Here is a 17,152-nt window from a genome sequence, read left to right on the forward strand (position 1 = left end):
CATGGTTAGCAGCATTCTATCCCTGACTGCCCAGGACTGAATGCCAACTTAATGGAAGGCAGAAGCTCCTAGCATCTGGTTATTCTCTGTGGTGGCAGATATGCTCAAAGCTTACAAACATCTATAAATATAGAAAGTTTTTATTTGTATTGCAGAAATCAAGGGTTTTCATGGTTAACCCATCACCAGCACATGTTCCAGAATGTTCTGCATTCAGCTTTGGACAAGGATCTCGGGGTGAACTTGTTTAGGCCCAAGTGTCAGCCCTCATAACCAAGTGGGTAGAACATCTTTTGCGGTGACAGTTCTTCAAAGTAGTTGTGAAATTTAAGACTTCAGTAAAGTAATTCTTTTTAGCATAGGCCTCTGGTCCTACAAGTTCTCAGGGAGCTTCCCTTCCATCCAGACTCGGTTTACTGTGACCATGACAAGCAAGTTTTCAGAACTATGCACCCTCTTGGAAAGGAGCCAAATTGCACCTATCTACCTGAAATGTTCATGTATCTATCATTGCATATGTCTTGTTTAAGGCGTATCCTGTGTATCACCTAAACTGAGAATTCCTCAGTATGGAGACCACTCATTTTCTGAAGGTTCTCATCAATATCGGGAAGATTTTCTCCATTTACCTACAAAGAAACAATGATTTTATAGTTGTGGATGTCAGCCTCTCTGGCAGTCCTTTATGGAGCACAGCAATATCTTTTACAGATTTTGCATCCCAGGTTTTTAATACCATGAGGTATGCTTACATCATGAGGGCTTGAATCTGTTACAGGAAGTCAAGAGACATTCAGTTAGGGAAGGGGCATCCTTACTGACTTCATTTACAGAAGTATCTACTAAAGTGATATGTAATTAACCAGTTAGAAGTCTTCCAACATTTAGCTTTATTGGTTGGAGCTTCACCCACCTCGGGCTTCCATTTGGCAGGTGGATCTTTCTAAAGAGCTGTTTGTTAGTTTCTTTCCTCCCTTTATATTATTGCTTGCTACATGCCGTCATGTACATGCTGTCAGGAGGAGTGTAAGGAAAATGAAAAATTGTTGTCTTACTTACCTGTAATTTTCCTTTCCTGTAATCTCCTCCTGACAGCACGTTTCCCTCCCTTATCCTGTGGCGAGCATGGTACAGAACACCTGCAGGGCAGAGGGGGGTTACTTTTATTGCTATGGTAAAATGGTCCTATGGAGAGCAAGGGGCAGAGCTAACCCATGTGTGCATGCTGTTAGGCATATACAGGAAAGGAAAATTACAGGTAAGTATGACAACAATTTTCCATTATTGTTCAAAAGCATGCCAAATGCAAACTTTTACCTTTCAATAAAAAGTTGTTTGTAAAATTGAAAACTCTGTTATTATGTTTTCTTTTACAACAAAATGTGTTATTGTAGAAGTTTTTTCTAAACTAAACCTCAGTATCAGTTTTCAGGTTAAACTGCAGTGTTGGCACTTTAATAAAGTAATAACCCACTTTAATAACCCACATAATTAAATGGGTTTTGAGTTGCAGTTTGGGCACTTGGTCTCTAAAAGGTTCACCATCACTGGTGTATAATCAGAATCTGACACACTGGGCTTTACTTATAAAACAGAGACTCTGATATTCCTTAGAACATTCCCTGGTAGGAATCAATTACTGCAAAAAAAAACTCATGGACCTGAAATATTCCCACCATGGAACAGATTCTCTGTTTTACAAATACAGCCCAATGTGTTCTACTTTTTCCACAATTTAGAAACAGGTAGGGCTCTCTTTAAAAGAAGTCACCCTGAGATTGACTGTGACATTTTCTGTTTGAGAATCTTCCAGATCCATGTTTAACTGAAAATAATTGATTCTCCACCAAGAAATGTTTCTCCTTTATAAATAAACACTATACGGTTTACAAGGTGGTAAGAGGAAAACTTATGTAGGTTATTGCACTTCCCCACACATTTCAAAATATAAATTTATTAAAAAGAATAATATAGTAACACAATAGCCTGAAGTTTCACATAAACCTTTATAATGTTTAACAATATTTTAATAAATTTGCTCTCTAAACTATAGTTTTTTTTGGGACATTGCTTTTGATTATAGATCATCTGACAATAATTGGGGGTCACAGAAAAGTACATTTACAAATGATTCATATGGTTTTATTGAAGAATACTGACGTTTGCAAAAGTTTTTCAACTTCTTTTAGTTTTACATTTCCATTAACAATCAAAACATGTCTAAAATAATGTAACTGGAATAAGCAAAATTATACTCAGTTTTACTGAGTGTATGGGGATTTTTTATTTCTGTTGAAAATGCTGAAAAACAGACTATGAACGCCAACCTCATAAGTTTTAATAAACAATAATAATCCTTTTTTACCAGCAGTTTTAATCACACTCACTCCATAGACAGAGTATACAGTTTTTAAGAAGTTGCACATTAACCCTGATAATCAGTGCAAAGTTTAAGAATGGAACATACTGGGACTAAAGGGAGACTCATTTTTGCATAATTTACTTTCAAGTCTAAAACCAACTGAAATTTATATGATGCAGGGAAGTGGTTTTATTTCTGTGTCCCTTTCTGTAAAATGTATCACTTACTCAAACAGAAAGTGATTCAAAATCTTTTCAGCAAAGTGCTACAAAAAAAAAAAAAAAAAAAGTTTTTCAACAGGATTCAACAAAAGATCATTTGCTCAGCAGGATAATCCTTGCAGCAGGGAGAGTAGTCTGGACCCGGGAAGGCAATTCTGACTCTGTGTACAGTGCATGCAGGGATTGGTCTCTCTCCTTTCTTTCTCAGTGCCCCATGGATCCACACACTAAATGCTTGATAAGCCGCCTTTCTGAGAGCCCTTTTGGAAACAACAAATAATAAAATATAGGAACATTGACCAGGCAAATTAATCAACATAGAATGATAACATTACAAATCTACACTACTGTCTTTGGATTAAGGGACTGCCAAGTGAAGAATTTATTGTTATTGGCACATTTCTTTTTGAAGGCAATTCTCTTGTTCTGTGGAATTCCCTTGGATACTTGGATTGTTAATTTATGATATCCATGAACTGCAGCTGTTATATTGTGGATTCCTCATATATGTGCAATTTATAATATGATTTATGGCTGTGCTATGATCACCTGATCATACACCTGATCATACCCAGGCCTTTTTAGCTCCCCCACCTGGCCAAAAAGCTCATTGTCATTCAGCCTGGTACTTCAACCCCACCTTCAGGTCAAAAGGAAAACTGACTAAACATAAAAATACTCTGCGGATAACCTGTATCTGGGGCAAATGTACCTGTTATCCTGGATGAAACCCATACCCCCCCCCCCTTGTTTCAACCTTAGGGTTGGGACACAGGCTGCCAGGTAGGTATGGACCCGAGATAAAGCATTGGCATTCCCCATCTGTACACCAGGACGATGCTTGACAGTAAAACTAAATTCCTGAAGGGCTAAGAACCATCTATTAACCCTCCTGTTAGTCTCCTTGTTTTGGGCCATCCACTTGGGGCATGATCGGTTATTAGCAGAAACTGTCTGCCCAGCAGATAGTACCTCTAGGAATCAGGTGCCCACTTCACAGCCAAACATTTTTTTTTAATCGTAACATAATTTAACTCATGGGCCTTTAACTTCAGACTGGGGTAAACAATAAGGTGTTCTTTCCCATTTTGAACCTGGGATAGCACTGCTCCTACTCCCACATCGGACGCATTCTTCTGCGCCAAAAATTCCCTAGAAAAGCCAGGAAAATATAGCACTGGCTTGCTACACAAAGCCTTCTTTAATGTCCATATATACATATGTTAAATGCAGCTTCTGCTTCTGGGGAACATTTAACCATTACCGATTCTTTCCCTTTTGTCAAATTTGTCAGGGGAATGGCCTGGGATGCAAAGTGAGGAATAAAGCGTCTATAATAGCCGGCGATCCCCAAGAAAGCACAAACCTGCTTTTATTAACTGGACATGGCCAATTCTGGACGGCCTCCACTTTCTTTTCCTGAGGCTTTATTATTCCTCTTCCAATGGTGTACCCCAGATATTTGGCTTCTTCCAGTCCAATAGCGCTCTTTTTAGGGTTCGCAACCCGGCTTTCCTGCCTGAACCTTTACTAAATACGAGGCCCAATCTGCACTATGAATAATTACGTCATTCAGGTAGGCCGCAGCATATTTTTGATGGGGTCGGAGTACCTTATGCATCACCCGCTGGAACATAGCTGGAGCATTCTGTAACCCGAAGGGCATATTTCGGTACTGGAATGCTCTGTCAGGGGTCACAAAAGCAGTTTTCTCCTTAGCTGACTCGAATAGGGGGATCTGCCAATATCCTTTGGTAAGATCTAAGGTGGTCATGTATCTAGCATTCCCCAACCGATTAATCAACTCGTCTATCTGGGGCATAGGATAGGTGTCAAATTTTGTGATCTGATTCAGCTTACTGTAATTGTTGCAGAATCTCCAGCTCCCATCTGGTTTGGGAACTAACACAATTGGGCTGGACCAATCGTTATTGGACTCCTCTATAACCCCCAATTCAAGCATTTTTTAACTTCCTGATGTATTACCTCATATCTCCTCTAGCTTCAGGAATTCGATAGGGTTTTAATCTTACCCTTTCATCTGGAGGGGTGATAATATCATGTGCAGCCATGGATGTTCGTCCAGGCAAGTTGGAGAACATATCCCTATTTTGTAGCACAAAATCTCTCGATTCCTGTTGTTGACACTTTTACAAGGTGCCTGGGATTACAGAGTCAGACCGAGCAGGTAGCTCTGTGGTCCTCACGGTTAATGCTTGCCTTTCTTTCCATGGTTTCAACAAAATTACATGATAAAATTGCTCTGGTACCAAAACTCTATCCCCAGGGGCAAAAGTACAGATACAGGCACCCCAGTTATAAATTATCGGCTGCGCTTGGGCCAGATGCTCTTTAACCAAGGGCATTACCTGCACAATTCTGTCCTGCATTTGCGCCACATGCTCCATGACACTTCTATGAGGGGAACTTTCACTTTCCCATGTTTCCTTAGCAATATCTAACAGTCCCCTGGGGTGCCACCCATATAATAAGTTAAAAGGAGAGAATCCGGTTGAGGATTGGGGTACCTCCCGGATAGCAAAGCATCAAGGGTTTTATTCACTAATACTATTTTCACACAATAACAGGCAAAATAAAACAAACAGAAAAATAAAGCCTGGCCATGTGGCCACTAACTAACTGTTAGTTACCTTTACTAACATTATCAGCCCAACCTAGTGCTGAGCAGAACTCTAAGGCCCTAACCATACTTCTTTTCCAACAAAGTCTGTGTCTTTACTCACAGTTCACCCTGGACCTCCTCACAGTTCACCAGCCAAGACAGAGCCACAGGAATAATTAGGCTGGGAGTTTATATCCCCAGCCTAATTTCCAGGATGCATTTCAGGTGAGACCCTTACACCTGATTATACCGAGGCCTCTTTAGCTCCCCCACCTGGCCAGGAAGATCAATGTCATTCAGCCTGGTACTTCAACCCACCTTCAGGTCAAAAGGAAAACTGACTAAGCAGAAAAATACTCTGCGGATAAACTGTATCTGGGGCAAATGTAGAACTAACCACATTTGAAGGTAAACCATAGACAGTGGGATTGTTTGGTAAATGAGCTCAACAGACAGACAGAAGGTAACCAGCAAATGGCCTTACTCTCAATGTGTTTTCAGAGATAAAGCAATGGCAATGCAGAAGAATATAGGCCTGAAAGAAGTGTCCTCCAACTAACTAAACCATCACCAATTGGTCTGAATAGGAGCCCATAACATAACGCAATGGTATCAGAATTCTCAGAGATATACAGTTAGAAGAAAAAATAGGTAAACCTAAGTCTAAGGTTTTGCCAATCAGGAAAAAAAATGTATCTGGTCTTTCGAAGATTAAAATTAGTAAAATTAGTAGGAAAACATCAGATGAACAACAGCACAGGAAATATTACACCAGTTCTAGTTTGGGGAGATATTTGGCCATATTGCACATCACCACATTTGGCCACTTTTGAATTGTCTTTCAGATTTTTGGAAATTGCTTTTTTACCCTTCCCAGAGTGATAAGCAGCAACAGTTACATGGCTGACGTCTTTGCTTCTTTGCCAACACCTGAACGCTCCCGACCAGCAAATTGCCAAACCTGCTGTTATGGGGTCCCACTTGCTGATAATCATGTGAATTTGATAAGTAGCACCTGGCTGCTTACCCTCCTAATTTCTATGAAAGTGGTAAGGGTGTACTTGGTTTTTCACATACTGCTTATGCATTTTGACTTTGTCTCTGTTAAAAAAATAGTGACAGTGTAATATGTCATAGGTTGTATTTAAATATAAGACCTGCTAAGGACCACATGGCTTAATATTATGTCCTGATATACAAAACCTTGCAATTGAATAAAAGGTATATTTTCTATTTTAATGACTGTATTTACATGCATATACAGAAACACACAAACAAAAAATTTAGTTATAGGAAGTTATCAGACAATAAACAGACTTACCTATTCTTATCTTTTTCCTTTGGAATTTTGCAGCGAAGGCCATACATCATGTTCTGGTGTATTTTTGCAAAGTCTTTATTTTCACACAAGTATGAAAAATATGGATGTTGGGTTATGCAGGTTTTTCCTTTGAGATGTGGCTGGATTTTGCTGATCTCCATGCAGCAGATAGATTCTCGACCTGTAGGTAATGGGATACAATTCCCGCAGAAGCACCAATCTGTGTGACCAATCTTATGTGTGTTTATGTCCACCATGTGATCAGGATTATTAGGATCTTGTCTGGGGTTACTGGGAAAGCATCCCCCCTCCACCCATGGTAATCTATTCTTTTCCAACAACTTTTGTTTAAGTATTTCTAACTGAAAAAAATGAAAATAACATATCACAAATAAGAAGAAAATTTCCACCAATACATATGTTATATATATCACGTAGGCCACATCCCTTATTAATCCCAAAACAAAAAGAATATACAGTGGGCCGACAGCAGCATGCAGGGGAGCTGGTGTGTAAAGGTGTGGCTCAGCTGTGAGATTTCAGTACGGTATTATTGTTTGCTTCAAGTTCCATCCAAAATTGACTAATAGAAATAACATTAAAACTTAAGGACTTCAAAATTGTAATAACTAGATGTGATTTAAAATTGATACCAGAGCAAAACATTTAACAGCTTCACTGCCATGACTACCGATCTGTTCCCCACTACTGATCCTAACAGAGAGTGTTGCTAAGAACACAAGCATCAGATTCTCTCTCCTGAGGAAGCGGATATTTCCGCAAAACATGTAGAGAATTTACCCAGAATGTATCCCTCACAGGGACACTCTGAAAGAGATTATTGTGCCTAATAATGGTTTTTATGTGGTTTTATGTACTGGAAATGAGCCTTGTAATGTAAATATTAATACAACATTTTGTTATTTTTATAATATATGTTGTTGATATTGGCCTAAAAAATCCCGCTACAAAAATTGGTGTTCTTCATTGTATATTCTTTTTTTCTAACATATTACAAATACCAACATCAGCTAAACTGAACTACTATGCCTGAACATGCATTTCTTTTTATACCAATATTGAGTGAGTATCTGGACAGCTGAATTGGATAAATATATAAGGACAGCACCTAATAAATGGTTATTTTCTCCGTACTCCCTGCTTAATTCAGTTTGCTACTTTATACTGTCCACTTTTACCCCAACCAAAAGCTCTCTTCCTTGTATTGCATGGTGCTACCCCTACAAGCATCTCTATTACCCATACTATATGCTTCTGCCCAACAGCTCTCTTCCCTGTATATCCTACTCAATTAAATGGTTTGTGAATGTATCCACCCTGTATTGCCCAATACTGCTTGCTTTCTTTTTTAGCTCTATTTGTAGGTTTTTTTACCTGAACATCCCGCTCCTGACTGTCATACTTGGAGAGACATGGCCACTAGTGGGCACTACAGCTTGCACAAAAATGGTGTGAGCCCTGAGAAGGGCCAAAGCACGAGTCTAAGCATCAACCAGGTCTTCTCCAGAGCCTCTAGTGGTGAGGATGTTGCGCTGCTGCTTACTTACTTGGGCACACCAGGGTGGGGAGGAAGATATACAGTACCAAATCACTAAGCAGAAGAATTGTCAAGAAAGGCCGGGGTCGATGCAGGCAGCAAGCAAGAGAGGTCACGTCACAAGCCAGGGGTCAAATACCAGGGATGCAGGAAATAGACACCAGTGACACAGGGGCCACTGCAGACACAGGGAACACTGGAACAGCACAAGGGAACAGGCAGGCGGGATGGGCGAAACTGATAAAACTTGGTAGAGCAGGCACGCCCAGGTTCAGTACTGCCCGCATACCCAGGAGAAAGGCGCCTACGCTTTAGCAAGAAAGAGGTAAGTGTGACACTGACACAATAGGTATATCACCTAAACTAACAACCAACCGTCATCAACTATGTTCCCTATACTTTTTGCTCCTGTTTCAAACAGCAATTCTTCTAAACCAACAATTTTTCTGCATACTTTCTGTTCTTGCCCCAACCAACAGCTCCCACTCCCATACTGCCAGTTCCTGCTCCAACCAGAAGGTCTTCACTTCATGGCATTCCATTCTCCTTGCTCCTGCCACAACCAAGAGCTCTCTCTTCCTATACTCCCCACATCACATGCATTCATATTGCCTGTTTCTGCCTGAACCATCCACTCTCTTCTTTAGGGTTAGAACGTCTACAAGATAAAGCTTATGACACTCACCTTCTCTTCACGACTCAGTGGGTTGGAAAGGACAGCACTGCTACCTCTCATTGCCAACATTTCCCGTGTCACAGATCTGAAAATCAGGGTTGAGACAATTACAGTTTAAATTCCTTCCTTGTTCACAGTGAGCATGAAAATCAATGTCATCCATCAAAAAGAAAGACAGACAACTACAGATCTTACCACACATATCACCGCCAGGTGCACTTCACTAATCTGTCTATTTCATTACTAAACAGATCCCACAAAAACGATAAAAACATTAAACTGAAGCTACCTTGTTATGATGTTATACTTGAAAATGACAGAGCCAACTCACTGAATCCCCCAGAAGCCCCTACCTCCACCGGAAATCCCTCAAACATATAATCCACTATGTAACAGGCTTAGCCATTTTGCTTGGTGGATCACTCTCTCATTCAAACCTCAGATGATCAGTAAAGCACCACCATCAATGACAAAAAGTCTTTCATTCATGTATTTAAGCCACATTGATTTAGAAGATATGCAATCTTCCACCCCTAGTTTCCCATAAAGACTGGACCACCATGATCTAATCAGTGTGTAGTAAGTAGGTCAAAAAGATTTTTTTTTGTGTACACATTTTACACCAAATTGCTGTGTGTTGGGTGACAGGTAGGCTTAACATAAACCACCCTCATGCTAGCTTTTCTCCTGGGCTCTGTAAGTATCTGCTTTACATTATTACTCTGAGAAGGAAGGCCCTTCCTAGAACACAGCCAAGGATAGATGGTGTCATAAGAAAATATAAAAGAATGAATCAAATCTCACACCCAGCACACAGAATAGTTCCAATATGAGCAGATTGCACAGAGGAATAGATGGTGAGTTCCTAATTTCCAACCTTGTGTATTGTCCATCTGCAAAAAAAAAAAAAAAATGTTGAGAATGAGATATTAGAACATCTTATTACAACTGACACTGTTCTTCTTGTCTTACCATATTAACAGACACTTTCCTACCATAAGAATTGACACGATCCTACTAGGCCCAACACCGGACAACATCCTACTAAATTTTTTGCCATTTTCTTCCTAGTTTTCTGGCTCTCATATAACAACTATTTTAAACTGCTACGACAAATGTCAGAGGAAACGTATTCTGTTATATGCATTCCTGGGAAAAGTAACACATAAACAACTGGTACACACATTTCATAAGCAAGGTCCTCTGTTGTCACCAATTTTAAACCAAAAACTTATGAGCAGCTAGTGCATGTAGACAAGAGACTCCAGGAAAAATCTGTCGCAGCACTGAGTTGGGGAAAAATACAGATTTTATGAGGCAAGCATTATCATTCAGTTAGAGTTGAACACAGTACTAAATATATCAATATACTGGTTTATCAAAGTAAAGGTCAGGATGTTCACTAAAGGATATTTCATTCCTAAAAAACGCACCTTGATCATTCATAGCCTGTTGTGAACTCCTAGGGTTAGGGTCCTAGTGTGCTTATGTCAGCTTTTTCAGCTTTGTCATTTTGTCAGCAAATTAAGGCTTTAAGGGCCCCCAAATGGCTCATGTCAAACTGGTAACGTGTGCAACAAATACAGATCTATATAGAAGTTAAGGTGGCACCTTCCTTAGTAAATAGGTGTGTTTAGTTTCACTTTAAATCCCTATCTGCAATAGAGGGCACATTTTTTGTTCAAATTGAGCTAAAGCTTATTATTATGTTTATCACTTACTAGTGAATTAAACCTTTTGTGTTTACAACTTACCAGCACAAATTTCCAGAGAAGTTTCCTCTTCCTTACACAATTTATAACTGCCCACTTTTATCTCTTCCACCTCCTCATTCACTTCCATTTTTATTTGATTTCCATCCTGATTAGATGTAAAAAAAATAAAAAGAGTGAATAATGTGAAAATTTTACAAAAGTAACACATGCTGGATAAGAGGAAATAACAAAGAATCATCAGATTATAAAAACTAATACTGTAAAATATGAAGTTATACATTATTTTGTAGATCAAGGAACTATAAATACTCTATGCAACTTGAGTCATGTAGTAAATGTCATGACAATTACCATGGTTCTGGTTTACAATCTGGTCAGATCTACAAAATGAAAGTCAGGGGTCATCTGCTAAGGATGACAAGCAGGAAGGATTGGCAAATATGAAAAATAAGATGACAAATAGGAAGATCAGCAAATATGAGATGTCAGGATGAAAGATTTGGAGATCAGCAGATATGAGACAGCAGAATGACAAATGGGGAGATCAGAAAAAATGAGACCTCAGGATGATGAGTGGGGAGATCAGGAAATACGAGACATCAGGATGACGAGATCATCAAAAATGAGACATCAGGAAGACGAGTGATGGGAAAAAGAGTAAATATGAGACATCAGGATTAGTGTTGGTGTTCGAATTCGGGTTTTCCTTATATTCGACCCGAATATGGCTGTTCGAATTCGGATAGACCTGTCCCGAAAAACACGGGATTCGACTGCAAAAATTCGGGAAAAAAAAAAGTTTTTAAAAAAATAAAAATAAATCCTAAATGAATTTAATTTTTGTGTGTTTTTATTTTAACTTGTTTTTTTTATTTTTTACAGGTTATCCGACAATGACATTATGAATCATAATGTCATTGTGGGATTCCAGGACCGTGGGAACTTTGCGGTTACAGCTAATTGGAAGCACGTGCCTTCAATTAGCTGTAACCGCAGGCAATACCAGGGCAATAGAGGTTGAATGGAGATATGTATCTCCATTCATCACCTCCACTGCTCTGTGATTGGCTGAGAAATAGGAAACCCTGATGACAGCTCAAGCATCATCAGGATTTCCCTTTCCTCAGCCAATCAGGGAGCAGAGCAGCCAGCAGGGCTTTACTATGCTGACAGCTCCGCTCCCGATTACTCCCGCAGCCCTAGAAGAGCTGTGACATGTGTTCTGTATATGTAATACATGTCACAGCTCCTCTAGGGCTGCAGGTGTGACCAGGGGAGCGGAGCTGTCAGCATAGTAAACCTCCGCTAACTGCTCTGCTCCCTGATTGGCTGAGGAAAAGGAAATCCTGATGATGCTTGAGCTGTCATTAGGGTTTCCTATTTCTCAGCCAATCACAGAGCACTTAAGATGAATGGGCACAAGTCTCCCCATTCATGTCTAGTGCTGAATGGCTGAGAAACGTAAAACCTCAGCCAATCACAGAGCACTAGGGGTGAATGGAGAGGCTTGTCCTCATTTAACCCCTAGTGCCCTGCGATCCCTCACTGTCAGGAGGATTTCCAGGGCTGTGTTCATTGCAACCCTGGAATTCCTCCTGTCATTGGGATAACCTGTAAAAAAAATAAAATAAAAAAAAGTTTAGTTACACAAACACACACATTAACAAAATAATTTAACATTAAAGCCTCGTCCTATGTTTTACATATATTTTAACGCTTTCAGGGAATGAGTAAGGGGTTTTATGTACCCCTGTACTCATTCCCCAGGGTGAGGTGGTAGAGATCTGGGAGTCTCCCTATTAAAGGGGGCTTCCAGATTTCAAAGTGCTGCTAAAAACGTTTTATAAAAGCCCCCATTGTTTTCAATATAAGCTTTCATAAAAGCTTAAAAACGCTTGAAAAAGCCTCCATTGAGTTCAATGGAAGCGTTTTCCCGGAGATCAGTAAATACGAGACATCAGGATGACGAGATCAGTAAATACGAGACATCAGGATGACGAGTGGGGAGTTTAGTGAATATGAGACATCAGAATAACAAGGAGATAGATTGTAATGAAAAAACTTTTCAAGAATAGGTCTGAAGGTAAATATAGCAATATGATGAGAGAGATATACACCACTGTGACTGTTCAGATTTTATGTGTTAATAATCAGCCCAGAACGTTCCCCCCAGTTACATGACACTAAATTCTACATGCCTGAAAATCCTGCAACATGCCCTCTTCTGTCTTCACACAACATCCAGAATAATGAGGAAAGGAATGTGCGTCAATGTTACCAAAAACACCTGCAAAAAACACACACGGTCTACATTGGTCCTTAACACAAAAAAAATATCAAACTGATAAACTGGACACATTCTGACAGGTCCTGCTTATCTCTGGATCTCTTCAAACCCCCAGGAAAATGATAAGAAGTAGGCTTAGAGACTGCCCCTCCCCCTACTACCTGTCTGTGGTACCAAAATCCTGTTATCTCACCTGTGTCTATCTCTATAGGAACCTCCTCTTCTTTAACCCTTACACAGAATTCTTCCACTTCTTTCTCAAATGCAACATTTCTTGGAGTCATTGAGACACCTGCAAAAATGGGAATGAGGCAGAGAAAAAAAACAGCATACAGAGCAACATAACAATGTAGAGAGAGAAAAAATGGAGGAGAGAGAGAGTGATGGGGGGGAGGGAGAGAGAGAGAGAGGAGAGAGAGAGAAAGGGGGAGAGAGAGATGAGGGGGGAGAGAGATAGTTGGGGGGGGTAAGGGAAAGGAAGAAAAAGGAAAGGGGGGGCTACACCACAAAGAATGTGTCACTGGTGTCCCCACTCACCTGTACTGATCTCTGCAGGTATTTCCTCCTCTTTAACTTTCACCTGGCTTTCTTCCTCCAGTCGTTCATTTCTCTGAGCCATGGTTGTGTCTTCAGCATCTACATTAAAAAGTGGAAGGGAATTCAATGGACGGAGATACAGAAGAGACTCGCAGGGTTTAGGGAATAAGAATTAAGGACATGAAAGAAGTCTGATCAGCCATAATCAGAAAGAAACTGCACCGTACAGGGGGAGGAGGGAAGCAAACAGATTGCATAGTGAAGGCCACCTACCTGTCCTCATTATACCCTCCCTCCATGTAACTCTAAAAGGGAAGATTCGCTTTATGTGAATCAATCATTGTAAGGTAGCGACAGTTTCCATCCAGTAGAAGGATCCGGAAGTGACGTTGTGCGGAGAAAAGAAAGTGGGCGGGGCTTCATGGATCAAACTTCAAGCCCGGTAAACTGCAGCTGAGGCAGGAAAATGGATTCTCGGTCTCCTCACACAATAATACGGTTTTGTCTGTGTGATTTATATATTATAAGCTGTCAGGGTAATTCTGGGGTGTCATACCGTTATTATAGGGCGCACTGGTAGTTATGTAGGGGGATATGTGGGAGACAGGTGATGGGGAGGTTCAGGGGATGTTAGGTGATTGGAATACATTGATATTATTGCAGGGTGAAAGAAGGGTGAAGGAAGTGTCAGACGGGTGATGGGGTGATCTGGTATTGTTACAGATGGATATGGCAGGATGGGGAAAAGTGAGGATTAGTGTTATTGCACGGTAATGGGGGCACTCCTATTGTTATGAGGTGATTATGGGGGTACAAGAGTGGGAGACACAGGTGATGGGGTGCACTCCTTTTTTTGTATGGTAATATTAGGGTACAGGAGGGGGGAAGACAGGTGATGGGGGCACTCCTATTTTGAGGTAATATGGGGGTACAGGTGGAAGGGGGACAGAGAATGGGGGCACTCCTATTGTAGAGGTAATATGGGGGTACAGGGGGGGGGGGAGAGGTGATGGGGTGCACTCCCATTGTTGTGAGGTAATTTGAGGGTACAAGAGGGGGGGAGAGACAGGTGATGGGGTGCACTCCCATTGTGAGGTAATATGGGGGTACAGGAGGGGAGAGACAGAGGATGGGGGGCACTCCTATTGTAGGTGATATATGGGGTTACCGGAGGGGTTTAGGCAGATGACGGGGTGCACTCCTATTGTTGTGAGGTGATATGGAGGAGGAGGAGGAGAGACAGGTGATGGGGTGCACTGCTATTGTTGTGAGGTGACATGGGGGAGTACAGGAGGGGGGAGACACAGGTGCTGAGGTGCACTCCTATTGTATATTAATATAGGGGTACAGGAGGGGGAGAGACAGGTAATGGGGTGCAATCCTATTGTTTGGTAATATGAGTTTACAGGAGGGAGAGAGACAGGTGAGGGTGTGCACTACTTTTGTTGTGAGGTATGGGGATACACGAGGGGTAGACACAGGTTATGTGGTGCACTCCTATTGTAGGGTAATATGGGGGTAAAGGAGGGGTAGAGACAGGTGATGGGGGCACTCCTATTGTTTTGAGATTATTTGGGGGTTGGGAGGGGGGGACAGGTGATTGTGGTGCACTCCTATTGTGATGTGATGTAAAATGGGGGTACAGGGGGCGAGACACAGGTGATGAGGTGCACTTCTATTATTGTGGGGTGCACTCCTTTTTTGTGAGGAAATATGTGGTTACGGGGGGGAAAGAGGGATTGGGGAACTACTATTTCAAGCTAATATGGGGTACAGGAGGTGGGAGACCTATTGTTTTGAGGTGATATGGAAGTAAAGGAGGTGGTGGAGACAGGTGATGGGGTGCACTCTTATTGTAAGGTAATATGGGGGTAAAGGAGGCGGGGCGACAAATTATCGGTTGCCCTCCTGTTCTACAGTAATATGGGGGTACCGGAAGGGGTTTAGGCAGATGACGGGTGCACTCCTATTGTTGTGAGGTGATATGGAGGAGGAGGAGGAGAGACAGGTGATGGGGTGCACTGCTATTGTTGTATGGTAATATGGGGGTACAGGAGGGGGGAGTAGCAGGTGATGGTGTGCAATCCCATTGTTGTGAGGTAATTTGGGGGGGGGAGGACAGGTGATGCAGGAGAGGGGACAGGAGGTGCACTCCTTTTGTGAGGTAATATGGGGGTAAAGAAGGGGGGGGGACAGGTGATGGGGTGCACTCATATTGTAAGGTAATATGGGGGTACAGGATGGCGAGACAGGTGATAGGGGAGTACAGGAGGGGGAAACACAGGTGATGTGGTGCACTCCTATTTTTTTTATGGTAATATGGGGGTACAGGAGGGGGTGACACAGGTGATGTGATGCACACCTTTTGTAGAGTAACATGGGGGTACAGGAGGGGAGAGACAGGTGATGGGATGCACTCCTAATATACGGTAATATGGGAGTACAGGAGGGGGTGTGACAGGTGATGGTGTGCACTGCATGGAACGTCTGGGGGGCAGCGCTGGGGTGCACTCATATTGTAAGGTAATATGGGGGGGGGGGGGAACGCGCTCCGCAGAATGTTGATGTTGTGGGGTTACTCTTAATAAATACTGGATTGAATGCATTATTTAGGTGTTTACATAAAACAAATAGTACCAGTATCTAAAACTTCCAGGGACAAATACCTTTTGTGCCAAACACATTTTCTTGCTTTTCCAGCCTTTCAGGGTGTTTATGCAGGTTTTCATGCCATTTTGGATCTTGGCCCACTAAATATTTATTTACTCACCTCAGCTTGCTTGTGGAAGCACATAATGGTGGATTACTCCTTTAACCCCCCTAGCGTTCTAATTCAGTCCGTATTTCTGTGCAAAAAGTTATACAATTTTTTTGCAGAAATTTGTTGTTTATTATTGTGGGCCTGTAATTCTTAGGAATAACTCCCAGGTATGATAATTAATTTCTTTATTATATTATAATCATAAATTATAATATCATTAGTAATTATAAAAAACAATGAAATAATAGATTACAACAACCAATGTAATTTATCAAAGAAAAAAAATTATCAAAAAATTTTTGCTGAAATTAGTCCAAACAATGGTGTAATCTTATTGATAAATAATAATTTATATTAAATGAAGATTTTGTGAAAAAAAATAATTACGTGTCTAGTAGACATCCCGGGTATGGTAGATTTTGAAGCAGAAAACATCACAGTCAGGACAGTAGAACCTGGTTTCCTTGCGGATCTTCCTTCCACTGTCATCACTCTTTGAGCAGCAAACAATGCACATCCTTGTAGGTGCCGCCTTTTTCTGGGTTGGTGGGATGTATTCAGTGAAGTGATGACCTGTCAAGTGTTCCGGGTTGGCAACAGCACGATGTCCAGGTCTGTTCATAGCCACTGATGGTGTTCGGTGGTTCTTGACTATGGATTCGGAAACTTTCCAAATGAAGTCTGAATGATTCACAGGCCTGTCACAGGCCTGCCTTTTTTTTTTTTGTACAGGTAGGAATGTAGGCATTCCATAAGCACTGCTCAACAAGATGCCTGAAAATCTTTTTGTAGTACTTCCTTTGCTGTTTCCTCATCACTAGGTAGATTATCAATGCTTGGTTAGCTCTGTCGACACCTCCCATGGTGCTGTAGGCAGTCACCACCTGTGGCTTCATCACTTCTTTCCCACTTTGTATGCGCATCATAACTGTGGAGGGACTATGTACTGTACTCATCAGACACACATCTTTTTTATCACACCATCTCAGGGCCATCATTTTGCCTTTCTGCCAGGCAACAATTTCTCCTGTCTTTAGCTTCCTTTTTGCAAACAGTTATGGCAGATTGCGCCTGTTAGCCCTAACAGTTCC

The 17,152-nt window shown here is 41.3% G+C and overlaps 1 protein-coding gene across 2 annotated transcripts; it reads right to left on the reverse strand.

Moving 5' to 3' along the window:
* Positions 1-1,987: 1,987 nt before the first annotated feature.
* On the reverse strand, positions 1,988-13,683 carry LOC140332358 (uncharacterized). Of its 2 annotated transcripts, XM_072413629.1 has the most exons (9): positions 13,574-13,683; positions 13,301-13,399; positions 12,957-13,055; positions 12,675-12,763; positions 10,516-10,621; positions 9,639-9,654; positions 8,771-8,846; positions 6,528-6,889; positions 1,988-2,843 (listed from the first exon to the last, which is right to left on the reverse strand). In XM_072413629.1, the coding sequence occupies exons 1-9, from the start codon at positions 13,581-13,583 to the stop codon at positions 2,666-2,668; spliced, it is 1,035 nt and encodes a 344-aa protein (XP_072269730.1). In that variant the 5' UTR covers positions 13,584-13,683; the 3' UTR covers positions 1,988-2,665. The 2 variants fall into 2 exon arrangements, with proteins under 2 accessions (XP_072269730.1, XP_072269731.1); XM_072413630.1 differs by lacking the exon at positions 1,988-2,843 and having other exon boundaries at positions 6,747-8,094.
* Between the last annotated feature and the right edge of the window lie 3,469 nt (positions 13,684-17,152).

Source organism: Pyxicephalus adspersus, chromosome 6 (genome assembly GCF_032062135.1).
Source record: "Pyxicephalus adspersus chromosome 6, UCB_Pads_2.0, whole genome shotgun sequence".
NCBI lineage: Eukaryota > Metazoa > Chordata > Amphibia > Anura > Pyxicephalidae > Pyxicephalus > Pyxicephalus adspersus.

Coding starts and splice junctions, on each gene's coding strand:
- LOC140332358 (XM_072413629.1), bottom strand. Junction 13,056..13,300: donor ACCTGCAGAGATCAGTACAG/GTGAGTGGGGAC, acceptor CCATTTTTGCAG/GTGTCTCAATGACTCCAAGA. Junction 2,844..6,527: donor AAGGAAAAAGATAAGAATAG/GTAAGTCTGTTT, acceptor TGTTTCCAAAAG/GGCTCTCAGAAAGGCGGCTT.